Source organism: Parasteatoda tepidariorum, chromosome X1 (assembly GCF_043381705.1).
Source record: "Parasteatoda tepidariorum isolate YZ-2023 chromosome X1, CAS_Ptep_4.0, whole genome shotgun sequence".
In the NCBI taxonomy this organism is placed as follows: Eukaryota; Metazoa; Arthropoda; class Arachnida; order Araneae; family Theridiidae; genus Parasteatoda; species Parasteatoda tepidariorum.
Genome location: NC_092214.1, coordinates 22,147,839 through 22,168,614, shown reverse-complemented (window position 1 = coordinate 22,168,614; position 20,776 = coordinate 22,147,839). Strand labels below are relative to the sequence as shown.

At 27.4% G+C, this 20,776-nt stretch overlaps 1 protein-coding gene across 9 annotated transcripts in view; it reads left to right on the top strand.

Annotated features, from left to right (window-relative positions):
• LOC107437533 (voltage-dependent calcium channel subunit straightjacket) overlaps nucleotides 1-20,776 on the top strand; it is a 350,222-nt gene that overhangs the window by 238,504 nt on the left and 90,942 nt on the right. For all 9 annotated transcript variants that reach the window (XM_071187231.1, XM_071187230.1, XM_043040081.2 and 6 more), the window contains 2 exons: nucleotides 15,299-15,409; nucleotides 18,456-18,515. In XM_071187231.1, coding sequence (XP_071043332.1) covers nucleotides 15,299-15,409; nucleotides 18,456-18,515 — 171 coding nt within the window. The remainder of the gene's footprint in view (nucleotides 1-15,298; nucleotides 15,410-18,455; nucleotides 18,516-20,776) is intronic.

Genomic DNA, 20,776 nt, shown 5'->3' with positions numbered 1-20,776 from the left:
CTTCTGCATCTTGCTATTGCCTTCTTTCATTCCGCGTCTCTATACCGAAGAAAGCTTCTATTTTAAAACCAAAACTATATTTTTTAATATGACTTTTCTGTTTTTTTACACTATTCAGCTTTATTAATACATGCTTTATAGTTTGTATTAAAGTACTTAAGGTATATGCATTAATTTGGTAAGTGAGTTATAAATTAAAGCAATTTCTCTTATAAAATTTTCTCATTAGAACAAAGTGGTGTTGCATATATTTTTAAAGATCAGTCATATTTTCTCCATTAAATAACTTATTTGTAAACTAAGTAAATATCTCTTCTTATATTTATTGCTTATGTGATTCGCAAATAATGTTTTACGTATTTTATAAAGAAATACATGAAGGGCAAGATAGTTTTGTTGATTCCTTATGAAATGAGCGTTTTTAGTATTACCGTATAAATTAGAAATATCTGTGTGAAATATTTTTCAGCGCCTTAAGAGCTTAAATCAATAATTCTCGTCCCTGTTTAGCTTAGCTTAAAGAGCATACTATTATTTACCTTTAGGTTTATAACACTTTCCAAAGCTAATTAGTCATTAAATTCTGCTTTTGATTTTTATGGGGAACAGGAACTTGGAAATGCATTTTTAAAAAGGAACCAAGCGCGTTGTTTGTAATCGTTTTCTCTTTTAATTATTATTTTCAAACCTACGATTCTATCATTAGCTTTTATTTTTCCATTCAGTTATTAATTTAATGCAAGTAAATATCATATTTTGCGAAAAAAGGTGTTGCAAAATAATTATCTTTAGCCTAGATAAAAAATAATTGCTAATTAGGTTTGGATGAGAAACTAATTGAGACGTTCATTTTAACTTTAAATAATTATTTAAGTTGAAATTATCATTAACTAAAGAAAGATATTCGATTAAAATATTGGTAATGTACATTTTAATCATAAAATATCTTTTCATCATATTTAAAATATAATTGCGCATTATTATTATTTTTAATTTGAGTTTTTCTGATGGAAAAAAATATGCCAAAAACAGTTTTTATACTTTATAAAAACTTATTCTTTGAGAGTGGAAACCATAGAGCTGTATTTAAAATAGAGCAAGCCCGCTTTATATTTCTCTGTCTCTTTTCGTTCTAAACATTAGTCTCCACGCTCACTTGCTCTCCCTCATTCGGCGATTTTGGAGGAGAAAATAAAGCGCAGTGTGACAATTGAGACGAGTGCTCTTTTATTATAGATTCGTGTTTAATACTTATACAAGCAAAGGAAAAAAATTAGGAAGATAATGCTTTAGAAGTGTTAAGATTAGCAGAAGGGTAAAATTATAGATGATTTTTTTTTCTACAAGGCTTTGTTAGGTTAAAAATCATTTTAGAACTCTAATTTGTTTATATATAAACTTTGCAAAATTATCTACATTTCTGTACAAAATTTAAGAAAATAAATTTTTTGAATTCTTCTTAAAAACATATTTTAACATAACCACTTATGTGTACGTTTTCACATAATTTTACATAATGTTTCACTTAATTTTTCACATAATTTACACTAGCAAAGCAAGTTTACCATAATTTCATTACATTAATTTCATTTACATTAATTTCACATAATTTAATCACAAAACAAAAATTAATAATTCATCAATTATAATTTACCATATTTTTAATTAACCAGTATGGTTCTCTTAATTGACCTCGATAATGATTTATCATAGTTGGATATATCTTTTATTATTTATCTTAACTTTTAACTCCTAATGTGAGCATTTTTAATAGCAATTACTTCAGAACATCATGCTAGCAAAATTTATGAAACAATCAAATGATTAGAAACGAGTATTTATTGATTAGAAACAGGGTTTTAATTCCAATAATTACAGCGTAAAATTTGTATAAAGTGAATATGACTTGATTCTTAAAAATTGAAACAGTAAACAAATTTAAAAAAACAACAAGTAGCGTATTTTAACTAGTTAATAATTATGATTTGTACGAAACACAAAACATATTGAAATGATAAAAGTTTTTAATATTTCGTAAATATATTTGTAAAATTCTTATGAAAATGTAAGGTCTTAACAAAGAAAAATTAAATTTATATTTTAATAAATGATTGAAACATTATTAAAATTACAATTTTGAAAGTCAACAATTTTAAAATAGCTTAAATACTAATTAAAAACTATTGATTATGAAGTGAATTTAAAACCTAAACACAATGGAAACAAAACAATGAAACATTGTTAACATCTCTTAATTATTAAAACAGTAAAAGAATTCAAAACCCATAAAAAACATATTTTAACCGTTAACAAACTATTATTAATTAGAAAAATAAACAAAAAGTCTTATCATCACAAAACTAAATTTGCATTTTAAAAACTGATAGTATTTTAAACTACTCAGATGTTTTAGCAGTCGAATGAGCCATAATTTAAATCGTGAATTAAAATATGATTTAAATACACAACAAAATATTAAACATTGAAAAAATTTAAAAAACATTAAATAGAATATTTTTGCTGTTCATAAACAATAACTATTAAAAAACACTAACATATATAATCAAAAGTTTTTACATCATTCTTTATATGTTAATAATTATTTTAATAATGCAAAGCAATACTAAATTTACATTTGAGGAAATGAAAGAAACATTTCATATTACTCAGCTGCTTTAACAAGCGCTAAAACACTAATTACAAAGATTTAAAGGTGTTTTTTGCGTAATCACTTTTACTAATTTTCTGTGATAAAGAATTTGGAGTTATAATTGTCGTAATTTAGGAGCCAGAGTTTGTTTTGGGGAAATATTATAAGAGAAAAACTGTTAGATTTTTTTTTTAAACTGTTTGAGTTTAGCTCGTTTTATATTTTGGTTTAACTAGCATCTATTTTTTTTATCATGAGCATTATCGCTTTCGTAATATTTCTTACTCATTAAATTCTATTTTTCCTTTTTTTCGAGACCAGAAGCTTTAATATGCGTTTTTAAAGTGGAAATATCGTTAGTCCCTTCGAACCGTTTCCTGTTAACTTTTATCTTTAAACTAAAAGTTTACTTATTTTGCGTGATTTTTTTTAGCTTGCTCTTTACTGTTTCCGTTTTCTTTTTATGCAATAAAAAATAACTGTTTTTGACGGAAACCCTCTAAGCGGCTTTTTCTTTGTTCCAACCGATTGAAACATCTGAAAAGAAATAACACTAAGTTTTTTTAATGCACTCTTTATTAATTTATTTCGTGGTCGATAACGAAAGTTGAAGAAAGCGTATACATTAATTTTTTAACGTTGTTGGAATTATACTTATTCAGTTTATTATTCCTATTACAAAAAAAATCTTTTAATTTATTTATTTTTTATTGTAGCATTAATGTAAGTTTGTCACTTTCAAGCATATAACTTCGTACACATCACTCTTTTTGAAGCCAGAATTTCAAATTTACACCTCTTTTTTCCAAAATTAGGGTGATCAAAACCGAAATTATTCATGGGAATCTCTTATTTTATTTATTCAAGCATTTAAACTATGATTCTAACAATGATTAACATCTGAGAAATGATGAACAATACTTTCTAAAAAATGATTAATTTACTCTTAAAAATATTCTTTGTTTTTTTTCTGACAATTTGAAAATTGACACTAAGTTTAAAATAATTATTTATTAGAACTACGGTGGATTACTGCCATTACAATAAAGCTGTTACAATATACCTTTCATATTATTATCCTGACTATCACAATGGTAATTATGGGGCAAAATATATTAATGATTACATTGTTGGCAACTAATAATATTTTAAAGGAATGAAAATGTTTGAGCAAATATAATAACTCTTGCTCGAAAATTAAATTAATGCTTTTTTAAAATAGTAAGCGAAATCAACTTTTGTTCAATTTGTAGTGCCCTCAAGAAAGCATCGTAAATAATTTTGAAGTGAGATAGACTAGATTCGATTAGCATGAAAGGGAAAGGGAGGTAAATTTCATATTTTAATAGTGTTTAAGCATTAAAAAAGCTTGATTAAATTTTTATCGCTTTTTTTAAAAAAGGCATAAATGTTTTACGAAATTAACTTAGCAATTTCTTTGCCATTTTTTTCAGATTAAAAAATCTATTGTCGCATAGAAATGAGAACATTACAACTAAAATTTTGATCGGTCGTCAAAATTTACATTATGTGTCTAAAGTGTACAATCCATAAGTAATAGATATGTTCTTTATATAATCGATTGGTGTAGAAAAGAAATGATTTTCATTCAACTACGCACTTAATTCAGAGTTTGAAAGTTTTATTTCATGCATAAAAAATGCAAACGGAATAAGAAAAGTTAATTTGAATTTTGATAGTTTATTAGGAAAAAAAATTTATTGGTTTAGATGAGAAATTATTTCCTTAACAATTTTCTTTTAATGCATTAAAAATGCAAACAGAATTAACAAAGATTAATTTAAATTTTCCAGTTTTTCAGCATGGAAGAAAAATTTGTTTCATTACAATTAAACACTATTTACTATTGATTGAAATTTGCATTTAGGGCATGAATCTCGAGCTTATGTCATTGAATTTCTATTGCATTAAATTGATAGTTAAATCTGTCAAGTAGCTTGCATTTTACGACTCTTAAATAAACTTAAATTTAATAAATTAAATAAAAATAATGAGTCTTATGAGTCCTAAAATTCTAAATATTTTGAAAGACGCAGCAAAGCACTACTTAAAGTAAAATTGTATTCCTACTTAAGGCTATGATAAAGTAAAAAAATACTGAAGTGGGGCCAAATATCCTATTCATTTTCCTTTTAAGTAATTTATTGAGAATATACTATATACACATGTGCGATAGGAATTAAGATTGCATCGGCTTATCGCTTCAGAGGATTTCACCACTCCTATTCCTGGATATATCTAACACAGAGTGTTTCGATAGTGTGCATTAGTTGCACATCGTAAGTGGGAATAGATTTTCATGAAATAGCACGTACTATTCAACCTCTCTGTAGGTTTGCTGAAGGCTGTAGGGGCTGGAGAAATTGAGAAGAGATGTCAGTAGCACTCAGCCACCACCCGTTGCCATGGAAACTATCTTTCTCGGTAATAATCGCTAATAAGGATATTTCAAAGCAAGTGCTGTAAAGAGAAATTGATTTGAGTTTATTTGGGTATATTGAGAAAAAAATGTTTGTGGAATGTTTGTGCGATAAGTTGAAAAATAAAATAGTCAAGGCATGTTATCTCATTATTTTTGCGTAAAAGGTAAAATGTATAGAGAAGAGGGAGTAACTTTGAAAAAATGACTTTTAAATTTTCGGCTTTTGGAAGAGAAGAAATAAATAATAGATTTGGAATATAAAATAAAACCCTTTAAAAATCTTCCTATTGTTTTTACTAATTTAATCAAAATATCTTTTCGTTAAAAATACTATGCCATTACAAAATAGAATAATGTGAAGTTTTAATCATGCACAAGTAAAGCATTTCGCTACCTTAGACATATTGCAATGTATTATTTTTATTACCTTACTAATCTAAATTTTCTTTTAAATTTCGGAGCCATTTATATATTAAAACAGGAAGATTAAATGTATTTTTTTCAATAGCGTAAGCTTTAGTTCAAGTAAAAATTTAAAAAAAAAATCATGAACATGCCAAAAATATGCCTTCAAAGCTGAAATATTCTATATTATTAATTTTCCCCACTAGTAATTAAGAGTTATTCGATTTATAATGCTAGATTGCTTATATCAATGCGCATTAAACATTTGAATTTACCTACTTTTTCACACTATTTTATTAAGAACTAATCTACCCATAATGATATTTTATTGTTAAGAATGAACTTATGTAGTAAGGTTCGCATGAGATGGATTATTTAATTTACAAGAGTGAAGATCAAAATTCCATCGGGAGTTGTTGCTTTCTGCTTCGATTAGTATTTAGAATCTTCTTATATACTTTTAACAGAAGCTGCGTCAGAACGCGTTGATACATAGTTATATAAGCAGTACAATTATAAGTAGTGCTTTCTTGTATTACTCAAAATAATAAGTTTACTTATAAACTTATATTACTCATAATAAGCAGGAAATTATAATCATTTGCTACTACTTTTATGAATGTTTAAAACCACTCGAAATTATCTATTTTTTATATACTTGTATTTTAAAGAATTTTAAAGAAAATAATTTTTGTAATCAACAAAATTGCTTTGCAGAATAATTACATATTTACAGATCAAAATATTTTATTTATTTGTGGGTGTCAATAATATTACACTAGTTTTTTTCCATTTTAATGCGTATGAAGCTATAGCATATACTTAACTGTAATGTTAACAAATAAAAATAAGTAAAAATTCTCTTCAAAACTGAAACATTCTACATTATTAATTTTGCCCAATACTTATTAAGGAATATTCTACCCATAATGCTACTTAAGTGTCAGGAATAAATCTATGGAATAAGTCTTGAATAAGAAGGATTATTTCATTTACAAGAGAGAAGATCAAAAATCCCATCGGGAATTGTGGCTTTCTGCTTCCATGAGTATCTAGTCTCTTCTTATCTATAACAGAAGCGTTGCTCGAATGCTTTGATACGGAGTTATATAATGGATAAGCACTACTGTGTGTTCTTCCCTAAAATCCTCTTCGAAGATGAAACATCCTTTCTATTTCCCGTTTATTCTTCTGGAACGGGAAAAATAGAGATGTTTCTGGGAAAGAAACATCTATTATTTAAACAGGATCTGCTATTATATTTAATGTAGGCTGCTCGGGATTCATGTTGATGGGTAGTTTCAAAAAGTGTAATTTGCATAAAATTGGTCTGATGGTAAGGAATTTAGAGAAATTTTTGAATTCAAGTATTGCTGGAATATGTAGTTTTGCAGAAAAATTAAGAAATATTGAAATAAAAAGTGGTATTTTATTACTAATGGAAAACATGTGGAAGAAAATATCCAATTATATCTGTGAGAAATATTTCTCTGCTTAATGTTATATCTTTAGTTCCTTTTTTTAATCTAAAGATATTCTTCAAAGTATTTTGCTTTAACTATTAATGGTTTCTTTTTAAAAGGAAAGAGATGTAAGTTTTTAAAAATGCACCCATTTGTATCATTAAAATATGTTTAAAACTTAAATAATCTCGCTTGCATTACTGTGGTGATTTAATATTAAATGCAGATGTGAATGGCACGCAATTAAATTAGCACAAATGGTATCCATTGTCTATTTAGTTATTTTAAAGATGTTTCTAGACTATTCATGAAAGTAAAGCAGCATAGAGTATCCCGAAAATAATCAACGATTTCAAAAGTTAAAGCAAAATGCTGGAAGATAAAGGTATACGCTTTGGGACATTCTGCTTAGAAAACAAGACTATTTATTCTCAACCCAACAACAACGTCATACTTTCTGAGGACAAAAGCAGCAGACATCGATGCATTTATTCTTAACCATCTAGAAGGGAGGAGGACCTTGACAGCCAAAATCGCACGGTCATCAATTCCGAGGATACCTTCTTAAGGGCAATATGATGCATCTGCTAACATATGTGTTTTATACAACTATTAAATTTTTCATTTTATGAATAAATATTTACTAATGGTAGAAAGCAGAAATGTAATTACGGCTAGATTTAATTTACGAAACGCTTCCGTATTTTTATGGGCAAAAACGTTTAGTACATTTATCAATATCAATGTATGAGTACAAAAATGTATTATGTATAAATATTTTTGATGCTTCAATCTACTTTCTGAAATTTTTCTCTGTTTAAAAAATAATCTAACAAAAACAAAAAAAAGAGGTGTTTAGATACTTTTCGCTTTTTAATTTTCAGGCAGGGATTTGGAATTAATAACTTATAAAATAAATAATTATATAGCAAATGGCAAAGCAAAAATAAGCATTTCTTTTCACCGAAAGAGAAATACAAAAATTCGAAGATAAGAAAATAAAAATGAGAGGTAAATCTTCCTTTTTGTAAAGCTTTAAAATATTATTTGAAATGAAAACCACTAAATAAGTAGTTTCAGATTATAAAAAAAATGTATTGAAATAAAAAAAAATTCCAAGAATGATGTTGAAAATTTATTTTTTTATATATACAAAACATAATAAATGCATCTAAACAAAAATATAGAATGGGTCTTGTTTTCAGACTCAAATTACAAAAGTATTCACATTTTTTATAAAGTATGCTTTCAATTTTCTTTGATAGTTTCCTGAATATAATATTAAATAAACGTAAATAAACCAACATAAAAATTGCTGTTTTTATTAGAAATAAAACAGCTGCAAAATTATAAAATACAAAATCATCTAGTTTTTATACTTTTCTGCTTAAGAATAATTCATGAAATTTACTTGTTAGTTATTGCTCAATTTTTTTAAAAACATCTAATGAAATTTGTAAATAACTAACCACATTACGCATTTTTTTAATTTCACAGTTTCTTGAAAAAAAATTTTGCAAACAGAAGCCTTTTTTCCCTTTCATTTTTAATTAGACTAAATTCCAGAAATCCTACTTTGAAATTACAAAAATAGAAACAGAATGTAAAAGGGAATATAGTCATAGATCTTCAATTTTTTTTTTCCTTTTCTATTTTAAATTATATATTTTTTTATAATTTCTATTCAAACTCATTAATAAAATATTTAGATTAGAGTTGTAAAACTTTTATAAATACCGGCAAAAGATATTCAAGTATGAGCTCGTTAATAAGAACAATTCAAATTTTTATGATGCATCTTGATTTCGAATTGTCTTCGAATTCAATTATATTCAATATATTTATAACGATAGAAAGAAAAACACTCAATCTACTATTCTCGTGTTCATGATGTATTAATCTGTGTTGAACCAGAAAAGTTTGTAGATTTTAATTATTATCAATAAACGTGTTAAGATCTCTGACATTACTGTCTCATATTATGACTACATGATAAACTTGATTATTGCATTAATTTAAGTTCTTAGACCTAGACCCTTTTTTTTAAAAAACTTTAAACCCGTATTGGGGTGACGCTTATTTCACTACTTGTGCAGGATATTTGTAAGTATTTGAAAAGATATTTCGCAGGAAGTAACAAAGCCATTGAATTGTTATAAAAGTAAGACAAAAATGATTTATTAAGAAAATTATTGCGAGCCTCGTTAAAGCTTTCTTGCTCACTGCTATTTGACTCACTAAGAAATAAGTTTCCATTTTTCTTTTCCAAATTTCAACGAATTAAGATAAGGATTTTAAGTTATACTCCTCTTTACTCGGCAAAGATTAAAACTGATCGTGTAAATTGGCGAGATGTGAAGCAACGAACACAAATAAACAGACTTGATACCATGTAAACAAGCTGAGCGAGATATTATTCTTATGACCACCGGCGACTCACAATTCTTGGCCATAGATGGCGCCACTGTAAAACAAGAACAATCGCACCCCTCTGCCTAAAACAGGCATACGAAAACAACAACAACAACAACCGGAGACTCGCATTATTAAAATATCGGAGGGAGTACTTAGCAGAATACGCTTGTTACAGCGGTACTCGTGGCCTGAAGGAGATTCCTCTGTAAACGCCTGCTGCAGTCAAAGTGTTAAATGACTCTTTTTCTTGACAATTATAAAAAAAAAAAAAAACAATTCAACTGACTGTTTAAGGAAAACTTTTCACTTTTTTTGTTCAAAATAAGATTCGTATTTTTGAGTAAGGAGCGTTCTTTAAATAATCGTTTTTAAAATTTGTCTCAAGAGATATCATTCTATAGATAGCCTAGGTACTATTTACAATGCCTAGAGGAAATATGTAATAGTTTTCATATTTTATACTTCGACTAAAACATTTAAGCAGTCCATAACATTCAGAAAAAGTCGGCATTTCGTACGATACCCATAATATGTAATGCATTACAAATGAACAATTAGCGTATGCATTTCATAGTTTTATAGAAAAAAAAATTTCTTTTCTCGCATTTAGTAATAACCCATGTTTCGTATATAGTATTTCGTTCTTTCCTATATTAAAATTCTAAATGCAAAAAACTGCAAAAATGCTATTTGTCCACGAGGGCCATCAGCAAAGCAAGTTTCTCACTGTTCATAAAGAAGTAAAAAATAATTGTTTAAAAATTACTGTAAAAATAATGCTATATTTCAGTTGCTTCTTAAGATAAGACTCACCAGAATTGTATAACTTGTCGTACCGGGGGATACATCTTCGTAATCTAGTATCATAGCTGTATGCCTCCTGAGAATAAAGACAACGTGACCCAGCTGTCTGTGTGGTAATGACACGCCTTAACCCCAGAAACCAAGTAACAGACGAAGGAAGCATTAGAGGCATGTTTGACGTCTAAGCTTGTCCAAAATCAGAAAAGGTAGATCCGCATGGAAACTAACATGGGGACAATAAAGCCTTTTTGTTCCTTGATTCCGTGCTTAAGGATGCTAAAAGTGAACACTGAACATTACGAAACTCGAGAGGATTTGTGACGAGCAAATCTGAATAAGCGGTTTGAGAAGGTCTGTGCTAGTATTGTGTTGCTCTCCGTCAATGCTATCATACATTCGACGAATTCTACAAAAAAATCTATTTCAGAAGTTTCATTGGGAAGCGTTTGACCATTAACTTTATAATCCCTATCTTGCTAATAGTGCTCTTCTTTCCGTCTGAAGGAATTCCTGTCCGAGCACCACAGTTCCAAAGACGAATATATACAGACAGCTGTGACATAATGGCTTTATTCCCATGTGGCAGACTTCTACGGAATGGACTACACAAGCTTATAGCAGAGTACAACAAGTGTTACAATTTCAGTGGTTTTTATGTTGAGAAATTGTTGAAATATTGATGGTCTCTTTTGCAGCAAATTTTTTCGGGGAATTACATTTTGTTTCTTCTTATGGGCAGCGGGAATTTCCTAGAACATCCTTGATTTCTAGATTTTGTTACTTCTCTCCAATTTACACTCGTAAATATTCGTACCTTTCGTGTATTTCTAAAAATAATAACTTACACATTTCTTGAATTAAAAATACTTTCATATTTAATAAATTAAAACTGCAAGACCACAAAATTTTAAATAAATAAATAATAGAGCTAAATTTTGAAATCAGTATTTTTCAAATTCTTTTGTTCTCAGTTAAGCATTAGAAATAATTTCTGATGGAACGAATCATTAAGTTGATGCATAATACTCTCAAAAGTAGAAGGTTTTGCTTTTTAAAGTAAATATCTGTGCATCAGAATTTATTCGAAGGAATATATTAATGAGGTATGTAATATTTATATTAATGTTAATTTTTTTAAGTAGCAGTTGCGTATTTTTAATAACATATTTTATCTTTTACAAATGAAAAACTTATTTAAATAACATTTACAAAATTTTGAAATTACTATTTCTAAGAAGCCGTAAGCAAAATAAAGTATACAAAAGAATGTACCCTATAATTTAATGAATTTACGAAAGGTCAATATACATTATTCTGATCTCTTTTCAATTTAATTTCACGCAAGAAGTGTATAAATTATTTTTATACAAATAAGCGTTATTATACTACTGATGGATTTATTCTCTGAATAAACCTTTGATTTATAAAATAATTCAAAAATGTTTGCTTATGCAAATTTTAACAGCTCGAAATCCCAAGTGTCCGGAAGGCACGGGGAAAAATTATGCAGATTTAACTCAAAGCAATTTTTCTTTAACTTACATGTTTAAATCTATTTTTTCAAATTAAACAAGAAGAAAAAACATTACTTTGTGCGAAATTAAAAAAAAATATATTTAAAATTAATAATATATTTCTAAAAGAAAGTATTTCTAATGAAAAGAAACAAGAATAAATTATGTAAAGAAAAAACCTTTCAGCAATTTGGAGTAAATGACAGAGCGTAACTCAAGATCACAAATATGTAAATTAGTTCATGACAACACAAAAGATTATGATCTGTTTTTCTCACAAAGTAGCTTTTTTTTCTTAGCTTTATTTTTTGTTCTTTTTTTTTCAATTATTTTTTGATACTTTAGAATGACAGTTACTTTTTGAAATGTTAGTTTCAAAAAACATTTGCTTTCTCTACTTGATATGCATATGTTGAATAGACTGGCAAGATTGATTTTATAATCAAGAATTTTGGTAGAGTCAGATCGTTTTACGACATTTTTTGACAGTAAAAATTTCAAAAGAGAGATAATAGGAGATTTATAAGGCTAAGTTTCTTTTGTTACGCATTTTTACTGGCATCACTGGAATAACAGTTTCGTTTTCACTCATTGTTCGTTTTTTATTATTCAAAGCAACCAAGAAATCTAATGTATATTTTTCTGGGTTTATTTGCTTTTTCTAAATAAAAATCATATTATTTATTGATGCATTAAAAAATTTATTCTGATTGGTATTACACTTTAATATTAATTTTAGTATATATTTATATATATATATATATATAATTATACTAATCATAAATATAATTATAATAATTTTTATCTTAGGATAATTATTCTTTATTCAGAAATATCGCATTTATAGCAATAGATGTGTCGTGATAACGACTATTGCTTTTACCATTCTTGTTTCTCTTCAATTTAGTTTTTATTTTATTCATGTTTTTCATATTAATTTGTGTTTATATATATATATATATATGTATATTCCCGTAAAATTTACATTAATTACTAAATGGTACTCTATAGAATACATTTTGCAGTAATATTTAACTAAAACTTTCCTATGTTTCACGATGCAAGAAATATGTAGTTTACTAAATTTACTTTTTGATCATTTTGATTTATCACAAAGTGAGATTTGAGTGTTTTGCATCTATTGTTTTGAGTGTTGTATCTATTGATTTGAGTGTTGTATCTATTGATCGCATCTATTGATTGTATCTATATAGTGTTGTATCTGTATATTTGAGTGTTGTTACTTGAATATTTTGGAATTTAAGTGTCTCAAATTGCATAAATATATCATGTCAATTATCCTAGCGATACAGTTCCAAAATGTCGTAAGGTATATGCAGGTTCAGATTCACATAGCAAATTCTAATTTAATTCACCATTTATTCAATTTAAAATTCTTCTTCAGGTCTAATTTGAAATCGTTTTGATATTTCCTAGAGAAACAAATGTTTCAGACGAAGCACTCAAACGCCGGGACAGTTTTGTCTTTAAACACTGATGGTTTTATGAATAAATTGCAATTTTTATTAAATTCCAATTGCAATATCATATTGAATGGAAAAAAAAATCTTTCGCCTCTTATATGACGCTAATCTTGACTACTCTACCCATGTAATTTATTGCAATTGTTAAATAGTACTATAAGGAATGCATTTTACAGTACATTAAGGAATGCATTTTTTAATGTTAACCTCAAATGTTTCTTGATTTTCTTTCAGTATATGGATTATGTATTGTGGTATGATATTTTTTTTTAATTATTCGATTTGACACATTGTGGCATTTGAACGCTTTAGTATTAAGTATATCATGTCAATTCGTTATTACGACACAATTCGTAATGCCTTAAGGTAAAAACAAGTATATACTTATATTATTGATACCAATTTTTTCCTCAAAAAAGATGATTTCCTCAAAAGTTTCTTGATTTTCTTTCAATGTATGAGTTATGTATTGTGGTATGATATTTTTTATAATTATTTGATTTGACACATTGTGATATTTGAACATTTTAGTATTAAGTATATCATGTCAATTGGTCATTACGACACAATTCGTAATGCCTTAAGGTAAAAACAAGCATATACTTATATTGTTGATACCAATTTTTTTCTCAAAAAAGATGATTTCCTCAAAGGTTTTTTGATTTTCTTTCAGTGTATGGGTTATGTATTGTGGTATGATTTTTTTTTAATTATTTGATTTGACACATTGCGACATTTGAACGTTTTAGTATTAAGTATATCATGTCAATTCGTCATTACGACACAATTCGTAATGCCTTAAGGTAAAAACAAGTATATACTTATATTATTGATACCAATTTATTTCACCACGTATCTTTCCATTGAAAACTCCAGTTGATGCCTAGTTTGAAATTGAAGGCCTGGAGAACCAAGAATATGAGAAACGAAATAAAAGAAATTGCACAATATTAAAGTGATTGGAAAATTGCAAGAAGGGTGAACAATAACATTTTTTTGCTAGAGAAACTTTTTTGCTGTCCCTCGAGAGTTAAGAGAAGAAAAATATATCTATACATGGAAAGAAAAAGAAATTGCGCCTGATATATTTATATAGGACTTGGGAAAAAGACTTTTTTTCGTAACTGGAGGCAATTTTCTTCAAATATTAACCGGTGATTCCGTTTCTTGAGTTTCGAAAGGTGAAGACTAAATTTATCCCGAAGAAGAAAAAAAACTTTAGAATTTCTTTTTGGAGAATGGAAATCGATTCTTTTCATCACGATACTTTAGCTCACTTTACGCAATACTAGTGCTCTGAAATCAGTTCAAAGCAGGTGTGGAGACATATTTTTGGCAATTTAAAAACATAGATTGGTCAAAAAAGTAAAAATTTAAAGAAAATTTATTTTATTTTACGGAGTTTCATATTAAAAATAAATACATTGTTTTTAGTCTTAAGCCATATGTTTAACTCTTTTTCTTCATTAAAATCATCAAAGAAAATAAAACAACCGTCTGTTTAAAAAATAATTTGAGATTTTGCGAATTGAGTTTCAAAAATAATATAATAGAAAGATGCGTATATTAAAATATGTTTTATAACTTAAAAATATCATTAATATATTAATAACAATTAATAATTAGTCATGAGTCTTTCCGGAGTTTTCAGAAAGTTACATTAAAAAAAAATAGACTAATACAGTAAAGCAAACATTGTAATAAATAAGGACACTATTTAAGTTTCATTGACAGTCCTTACAGTTGGTCTTCATGCGACTCTTTTGTACCCCGACGTACAAGTCCAGCCAGACTCCATGACTCAATTCAAGCTTGTACTATCAAAGTTATTAAAAGCATGTGATATCTTTTCATGTGACCCTTTTTCTTTTAGAGCCGTATAAAAGATGTAAGCCACATTTTCGTTACATGGAGAGGAAAACCTCCCATTGTAAACCTGCAAGGGGACCTTAACCCATGGACTACCACTGAGGATTTTTTACGTCAGCGGAAATCATAGTGACCAGCCATTGCTGGGTTTCGAACCCGAGTCACCTCATTCACCCTTGCTACTATTTAAATATTATTCAGTCTCTTAAATTGTTTGTATTACTTTCAATTAATTCTACTTTTTATTTCAGAATTTTAAAAATCTTGGTGCTGCTCCTGAATGGGTAGACGCAAATAAAATGTTAAGTGATATGAGGGAAGAAGTAGAAACTATGATGAGCTGGAAAGCTGATGCCATAACGGTACGAATTTCAAATTATTTTTCCTTTAAAAATCTCTCTTTTTTTCTTAACCATAAGAAAAGCTTAACTTTGGCCATTTTGTGTTTTAATCCATTAATTCCAAATTCATAATTTTTTTTAAAAGTTTGCATATTGAAATATAATGTTTTAGAATCAACAGGTGTATCATTAAAAAATATCTGGTATGATTATTTTTAAAGTCAAAAAACTCAAAAATTTAGAAATTCCAAAAACTTTTTAAAATTTAAATTTGTTAGGTATAGATTCCCAGAAAAAAAGGTTTTCTCACTAATGCATTTTTTTCTCTAAATTCAAATCGATGTATTAATTAATGAATAAACATTTACGCTTCTCTTTTCGAACTTGCGAAACACTTTTTTTTCCAACCATACTTAAAATTTAAAAAAAGGCCTCAATGTTATTAAATACGAGTACATCGTATTCGCTAAATATGAGTACATCGTATCATTCATTAACTTTATAACCCATACAAAAATTTTTTAGACTTATTCATTGCACCGTGTCAACAGGTTACTTAGAATGCATAATACGATTCTTCTCTGTTGCAGTACAACCGATTTTAATTCGCGTAACAAATATAACATTCCACTCAACTCATAAATTTCTTAAAAATTAATACTTAAAATTTTTCGCCAAATAAAAATTTTTCGCCAAATTTTTGTCGAAAGAAAACAATTTCTTTCAGCTTTTTTCACCCTCCTAAAAAGAAACACATTTTTACATCAATGCAGTCAAACCAATCACTAAACTCTGTTGCAAGTTAAGAAAAAAATCATTATACCTATGGGGAGAGCCTGATTTTATCTAAGTGCACGCCAATTGGATGCCAAGCTGACAGCACAAACATTGATCAACATCGTCAACTCTTGAAACGACGTAGCATAGCCTTCTTTTTGCTTGCTTTCTTAAATCGTGTGAAATGGGGAAAATAAAACTTATTGAATAATCAATTTACAAGTAATAAGAATTAATAAAAATGATATCTAAAATCGCAAAAAATATACGTCTTTATGTTAGCATTTAAAAAAAATTGATGAAAGAACAATAAGTATTGTTTCTTTTGCAAAAGATTTTCTCATAAAGCGAAACAAAAGTAAAAATTCTCTATCTCGCATTTGATTTGCTAAGGGAATGTCAGCATAATACGCGCTTTTTTAAGTAGTCTAATCAAATTTAGTGCTCTTGCAACGTCATATAATTGTGTAAAAAAATAATTTTAAAAAACTGAATGTTCTTTTTTATCGAAATATGTCACCGAGTGTAGGATTCCAGTAAAACTACGAAACTGTAACTTTTCTTTAGTAACTCTATGATATATATCGTAAAAGATAGCATGAATTAAATTTCTGTCTGATGTATTTAACTTTTCAAAACTTTTATATTATTTTGAAAGCATATTTGTATAATTTGATAATAAAATAAATCGGAACAATATGCAGTCGCGGAAGGTTACTTAAATCCTTTACCGCAATAGTCTTTTCTTAACTTGCAACGGAGTATAATAATAAGACCAATCTCTCAAATAGTTTGATAAAGTCACCAGCAAATGTTTACTATTTGAGCAAATATAATGAGTTTAAAGCTTTTATTTTGTTCTTGAGAGAACAGTATTCATAATAAAGCTTTCCTCAAGTCCAAATTTTTACTTTATAATACATGAATGAAAAACATCTATCGCATAGTCGAAAAATATTTCTACGGTGCTTATGAGAGACTAAATAAAGCTGAGATGAGAAGAAACGAATTAAAGTTCAAATCTATATAGGGTAAAGCAACCAGTGAAGGAACACTACCCAGTGAAGGAACATTTCATATATATTGATTAAAAATAAGAATTTGAAAGTTTTTCTTTCGATTAATTGGTAACAATAGCTTACTGCAAAACGATAGGAAGTCACTTAGCAATGTTTTGGATTACCTGGTCAAATAGACTTCTCTGGAAAAATTTTTGAATTTGTTATTATCTCTGCAACACCTTGTTTCTTTGAAAAAATTATAAGGTGAGTGTTTGCATGTATATGTTTGAAGTGGAATTACTTGCATGCAATCGATTTATTTTTCTCACTGTTAAAAAGAGAATTCAAAATATAGTTATTGAAGTTACGCTTTATTTTTTTAAAAGCATCATAGCATAATAAAGTACTGAGATAAGGGGGTATTTATTCACTGGATCACCAAACGATGAAAAACCAGTGAAGGAACAAGTGTTCATTTACTGTTTTTTCCTCTAAGTTAATGAAAATAAAAGATAAACTTTAATTTTCTTGTACCTTTAGTGATGTTCCGCATCAAAAGTATGTTGAAAATACGAAAAACAACTTCTAACCAGTAGGGGAACAGGCATGTTCCTTTACTGGGCATAGATTTCCCAGTGAATGAATAGTATGTGTTAATATGTTGACATTTTAATTTTCAATTCATGATTACAAAAAAAAAGTTAACATTTTCCAAGTATTTATATGTTATAATTTCAAGAATAGGCTTGTTTTTAAATATTTGTATGGCTTAAAAATTCATAAAGAGCATTAAAAAATAACCAAAATTAAGTGTTCCTTTACTGGGTGTTCATTCACTGGTAAAAGCTGTTCCTTCACTGGGTCTTCTTACTACTCGTTATTTGAACCTCCAAAACTTTAAAACAATATTATGTAAGTCCTCTAAATTTTTTTTACATAATTTGCAATTAGTAACAAATATGTTGACACTGTCATTTAACTAAAATTACGAATTTTGAAATTAATATGATTCTTTAAAAGGCAAGCGAAGCTTAAGTGTTCCTTCACAGGTTAGTTTACCCTATCTCTATTATTTTTGGAACACATCCAGAAAAATGTTTTAAATAACAAAATGTGCAAGTTTTCAATGAAATTTATTTCGCATTCCAAATTTTTATAAAGCTTACTCATATTATCTGAAGAATCAGTTCATATTATATTTTTTATAGTTTTGAGTAAGTGTGTAAATTGTATTCATAGTCTTTAAATATTCAATCAGTTTGCCTAATATTGTGAATTTGTTTTTGTAGAGAATACGGGATGCAGCAGAAATTGCAGTCATGGGACATAACTATGAGCCAGAAATTAAAGTAAGTATGGTTTTATGAATTAAAATTTAATTATTATTTACGCTTCAAAATAATTGATCCACCTCGGTGCTATTAGATTACTAAGTGATTATATTTAATTACTAAGTGATCTTCTTATCATTAGAAAAATAAGTTTTAGAATATTTTTTTATGTATTTAATTTTAAAAAACTAAAATTATAAAGACAATGAAAAAACAAATCAATATGATTTATTCTCCAGAAAATCTGAAATAAAAAATATGTTAAATATCTTAAGTTATTTAGTCCACATATACCTATATTTTAAAGATATCTTCAGATCATACTTTGAAGATTTTCTTCAGATTATATTTTGAAGATTTTCTTCAGATTATTTTTTGAAGATTTTCTTCAGATTACATTTTGAAGATTTTCTTCAGATTCTATTCTGAAGATTTTCTTCAGATTCTATTCTTAAGAATATCTTAAGTTATTTGGCCCACGTAAACCTAAATCTTAAGTTTATATTCTGAAGATTTTCTTAAGATTATTTTCTGAAGATTTTCTTCAGAAAATATTCTTAAGAAAATCGTAAGAATGAGTGGGCCAATTAATTTAAGATATTCTTAAGAATTTTTTTAAGAAATTCTTAAGATTCTTTTCAGTGGGGTTGGAGTAAAATTAAGATACCTGTTAAAAATCATTTCTGTTTCGATTCTTGTATCAAAAGATCTATCATCTTCTGAGATCTAGATCTTCTCTAGGTCTAAGACTGAATATTTACGGAGTTCAACATTGAAAGATAAAGATGGGTTGCAACAGCTGTTTTAAATAACACTTTGTGACGGTTACAATATAAAACCATATACTACACAAAATGAAACAGTCCATGTCCTAGTAATCTTGGAATATTTCGTATAAATGGGTTATATAAAACAAATATTTCTCCATACTTCTTTTCCAATGCTTGACTCATAAGGTCAACTTTCATTTGAGTTAGGTCAAAACAAGGTGGATCATAACAGCTGTTTTAAGATAGGTCGTAGTATCTGTTTTAAAATGACACCTTGTAACTGTTACGGTAAAGAACCATATCAGTTACAAAAGAAAATGTTTAGGTTTAGTAACCATGAAATTATTTCATGTTAGAAAGAAGACCATAGCAGATGCAGATAAGTGTCTAGTCTCAGATTAATAGATAAAACCATTCTAATACTGCATTTTCCATTGGACTTCTTTCCACATGATATTAGGCCTGTTCCAAGTGGTTATACTTAAAATGAAGGTCAGGGGAAAGATTTTATGTCCATTAAATAACGATTGGATAGCCATCTGCTGCATCTTGGGGATAACTAAGTTCTGACAAATCAATGTGGAAAATTAGTTTTATTGAGTGAAAAAGTTTTTATTGAGTGAATTCAAAGGAAAGCGTTTTTTGTCTACCTTTAATTTAAGATGTCATTTCTTCATCTGTAAGAAAAAATAATCATAATCAAAAATCTATTCCCTATAAAAAAAAATCAATTTCTTTACCTTTCATTGAAAATTCTATTTTATTAACTGAATAAAGTTAGTGTTTCTTAAGTTATAATTATTTGAATTTTTTAAAACAATTACTTTAAAACGTAACTAATTTTTTACCACCGGTTTTTTAAAATAATCATTTAAATACATTATTTAAACTATTGCTCGGAGAGTATCATTATTATCATCATTATCAATTAGGTATTCGTAATTTGAATATTCCTTCTAAGCTCTGGAAACAGTGAAGAGTAAGGTAAAATAATACAGTACATATTTCAAACTAGTAGAAAGAAAGTATTTATCATTACTAACTTAACTATAAATTATCTTATCGTTTTAAGTCAACTAAAAACGTCATTTTATTTATCATTCTCATAGCTATATGCAGTGATATTAATATAGTTTTCAAACACGTTCTTTTGAACAACAAAATAAATTGTTTACGGAAACTAGACTAAATTCATAATTATACATTTTTGTAATTTATTAAACTAGACAAATTCTTAAAATATGCAAATGTAATATTAAATTTCTCTAAGTTTTTAAACCAACTTTGCACAGAGTGATGTCTTGTGTAAAATTTATTTAATTTTGTATATAATGATGGATACTTTATAACAGCCATTATTTAATAAATTCAGAATTGTTGAAAGCATATGCTGTCTATATAGGCACGGTTTATTCAGTTAATGATTTCTAATAGCATGTGCTGAAAAATATTCATAAATTTTAAAATCTGTAAAAAAAAATAATTATTGTTAAATAATATTTAATTTAG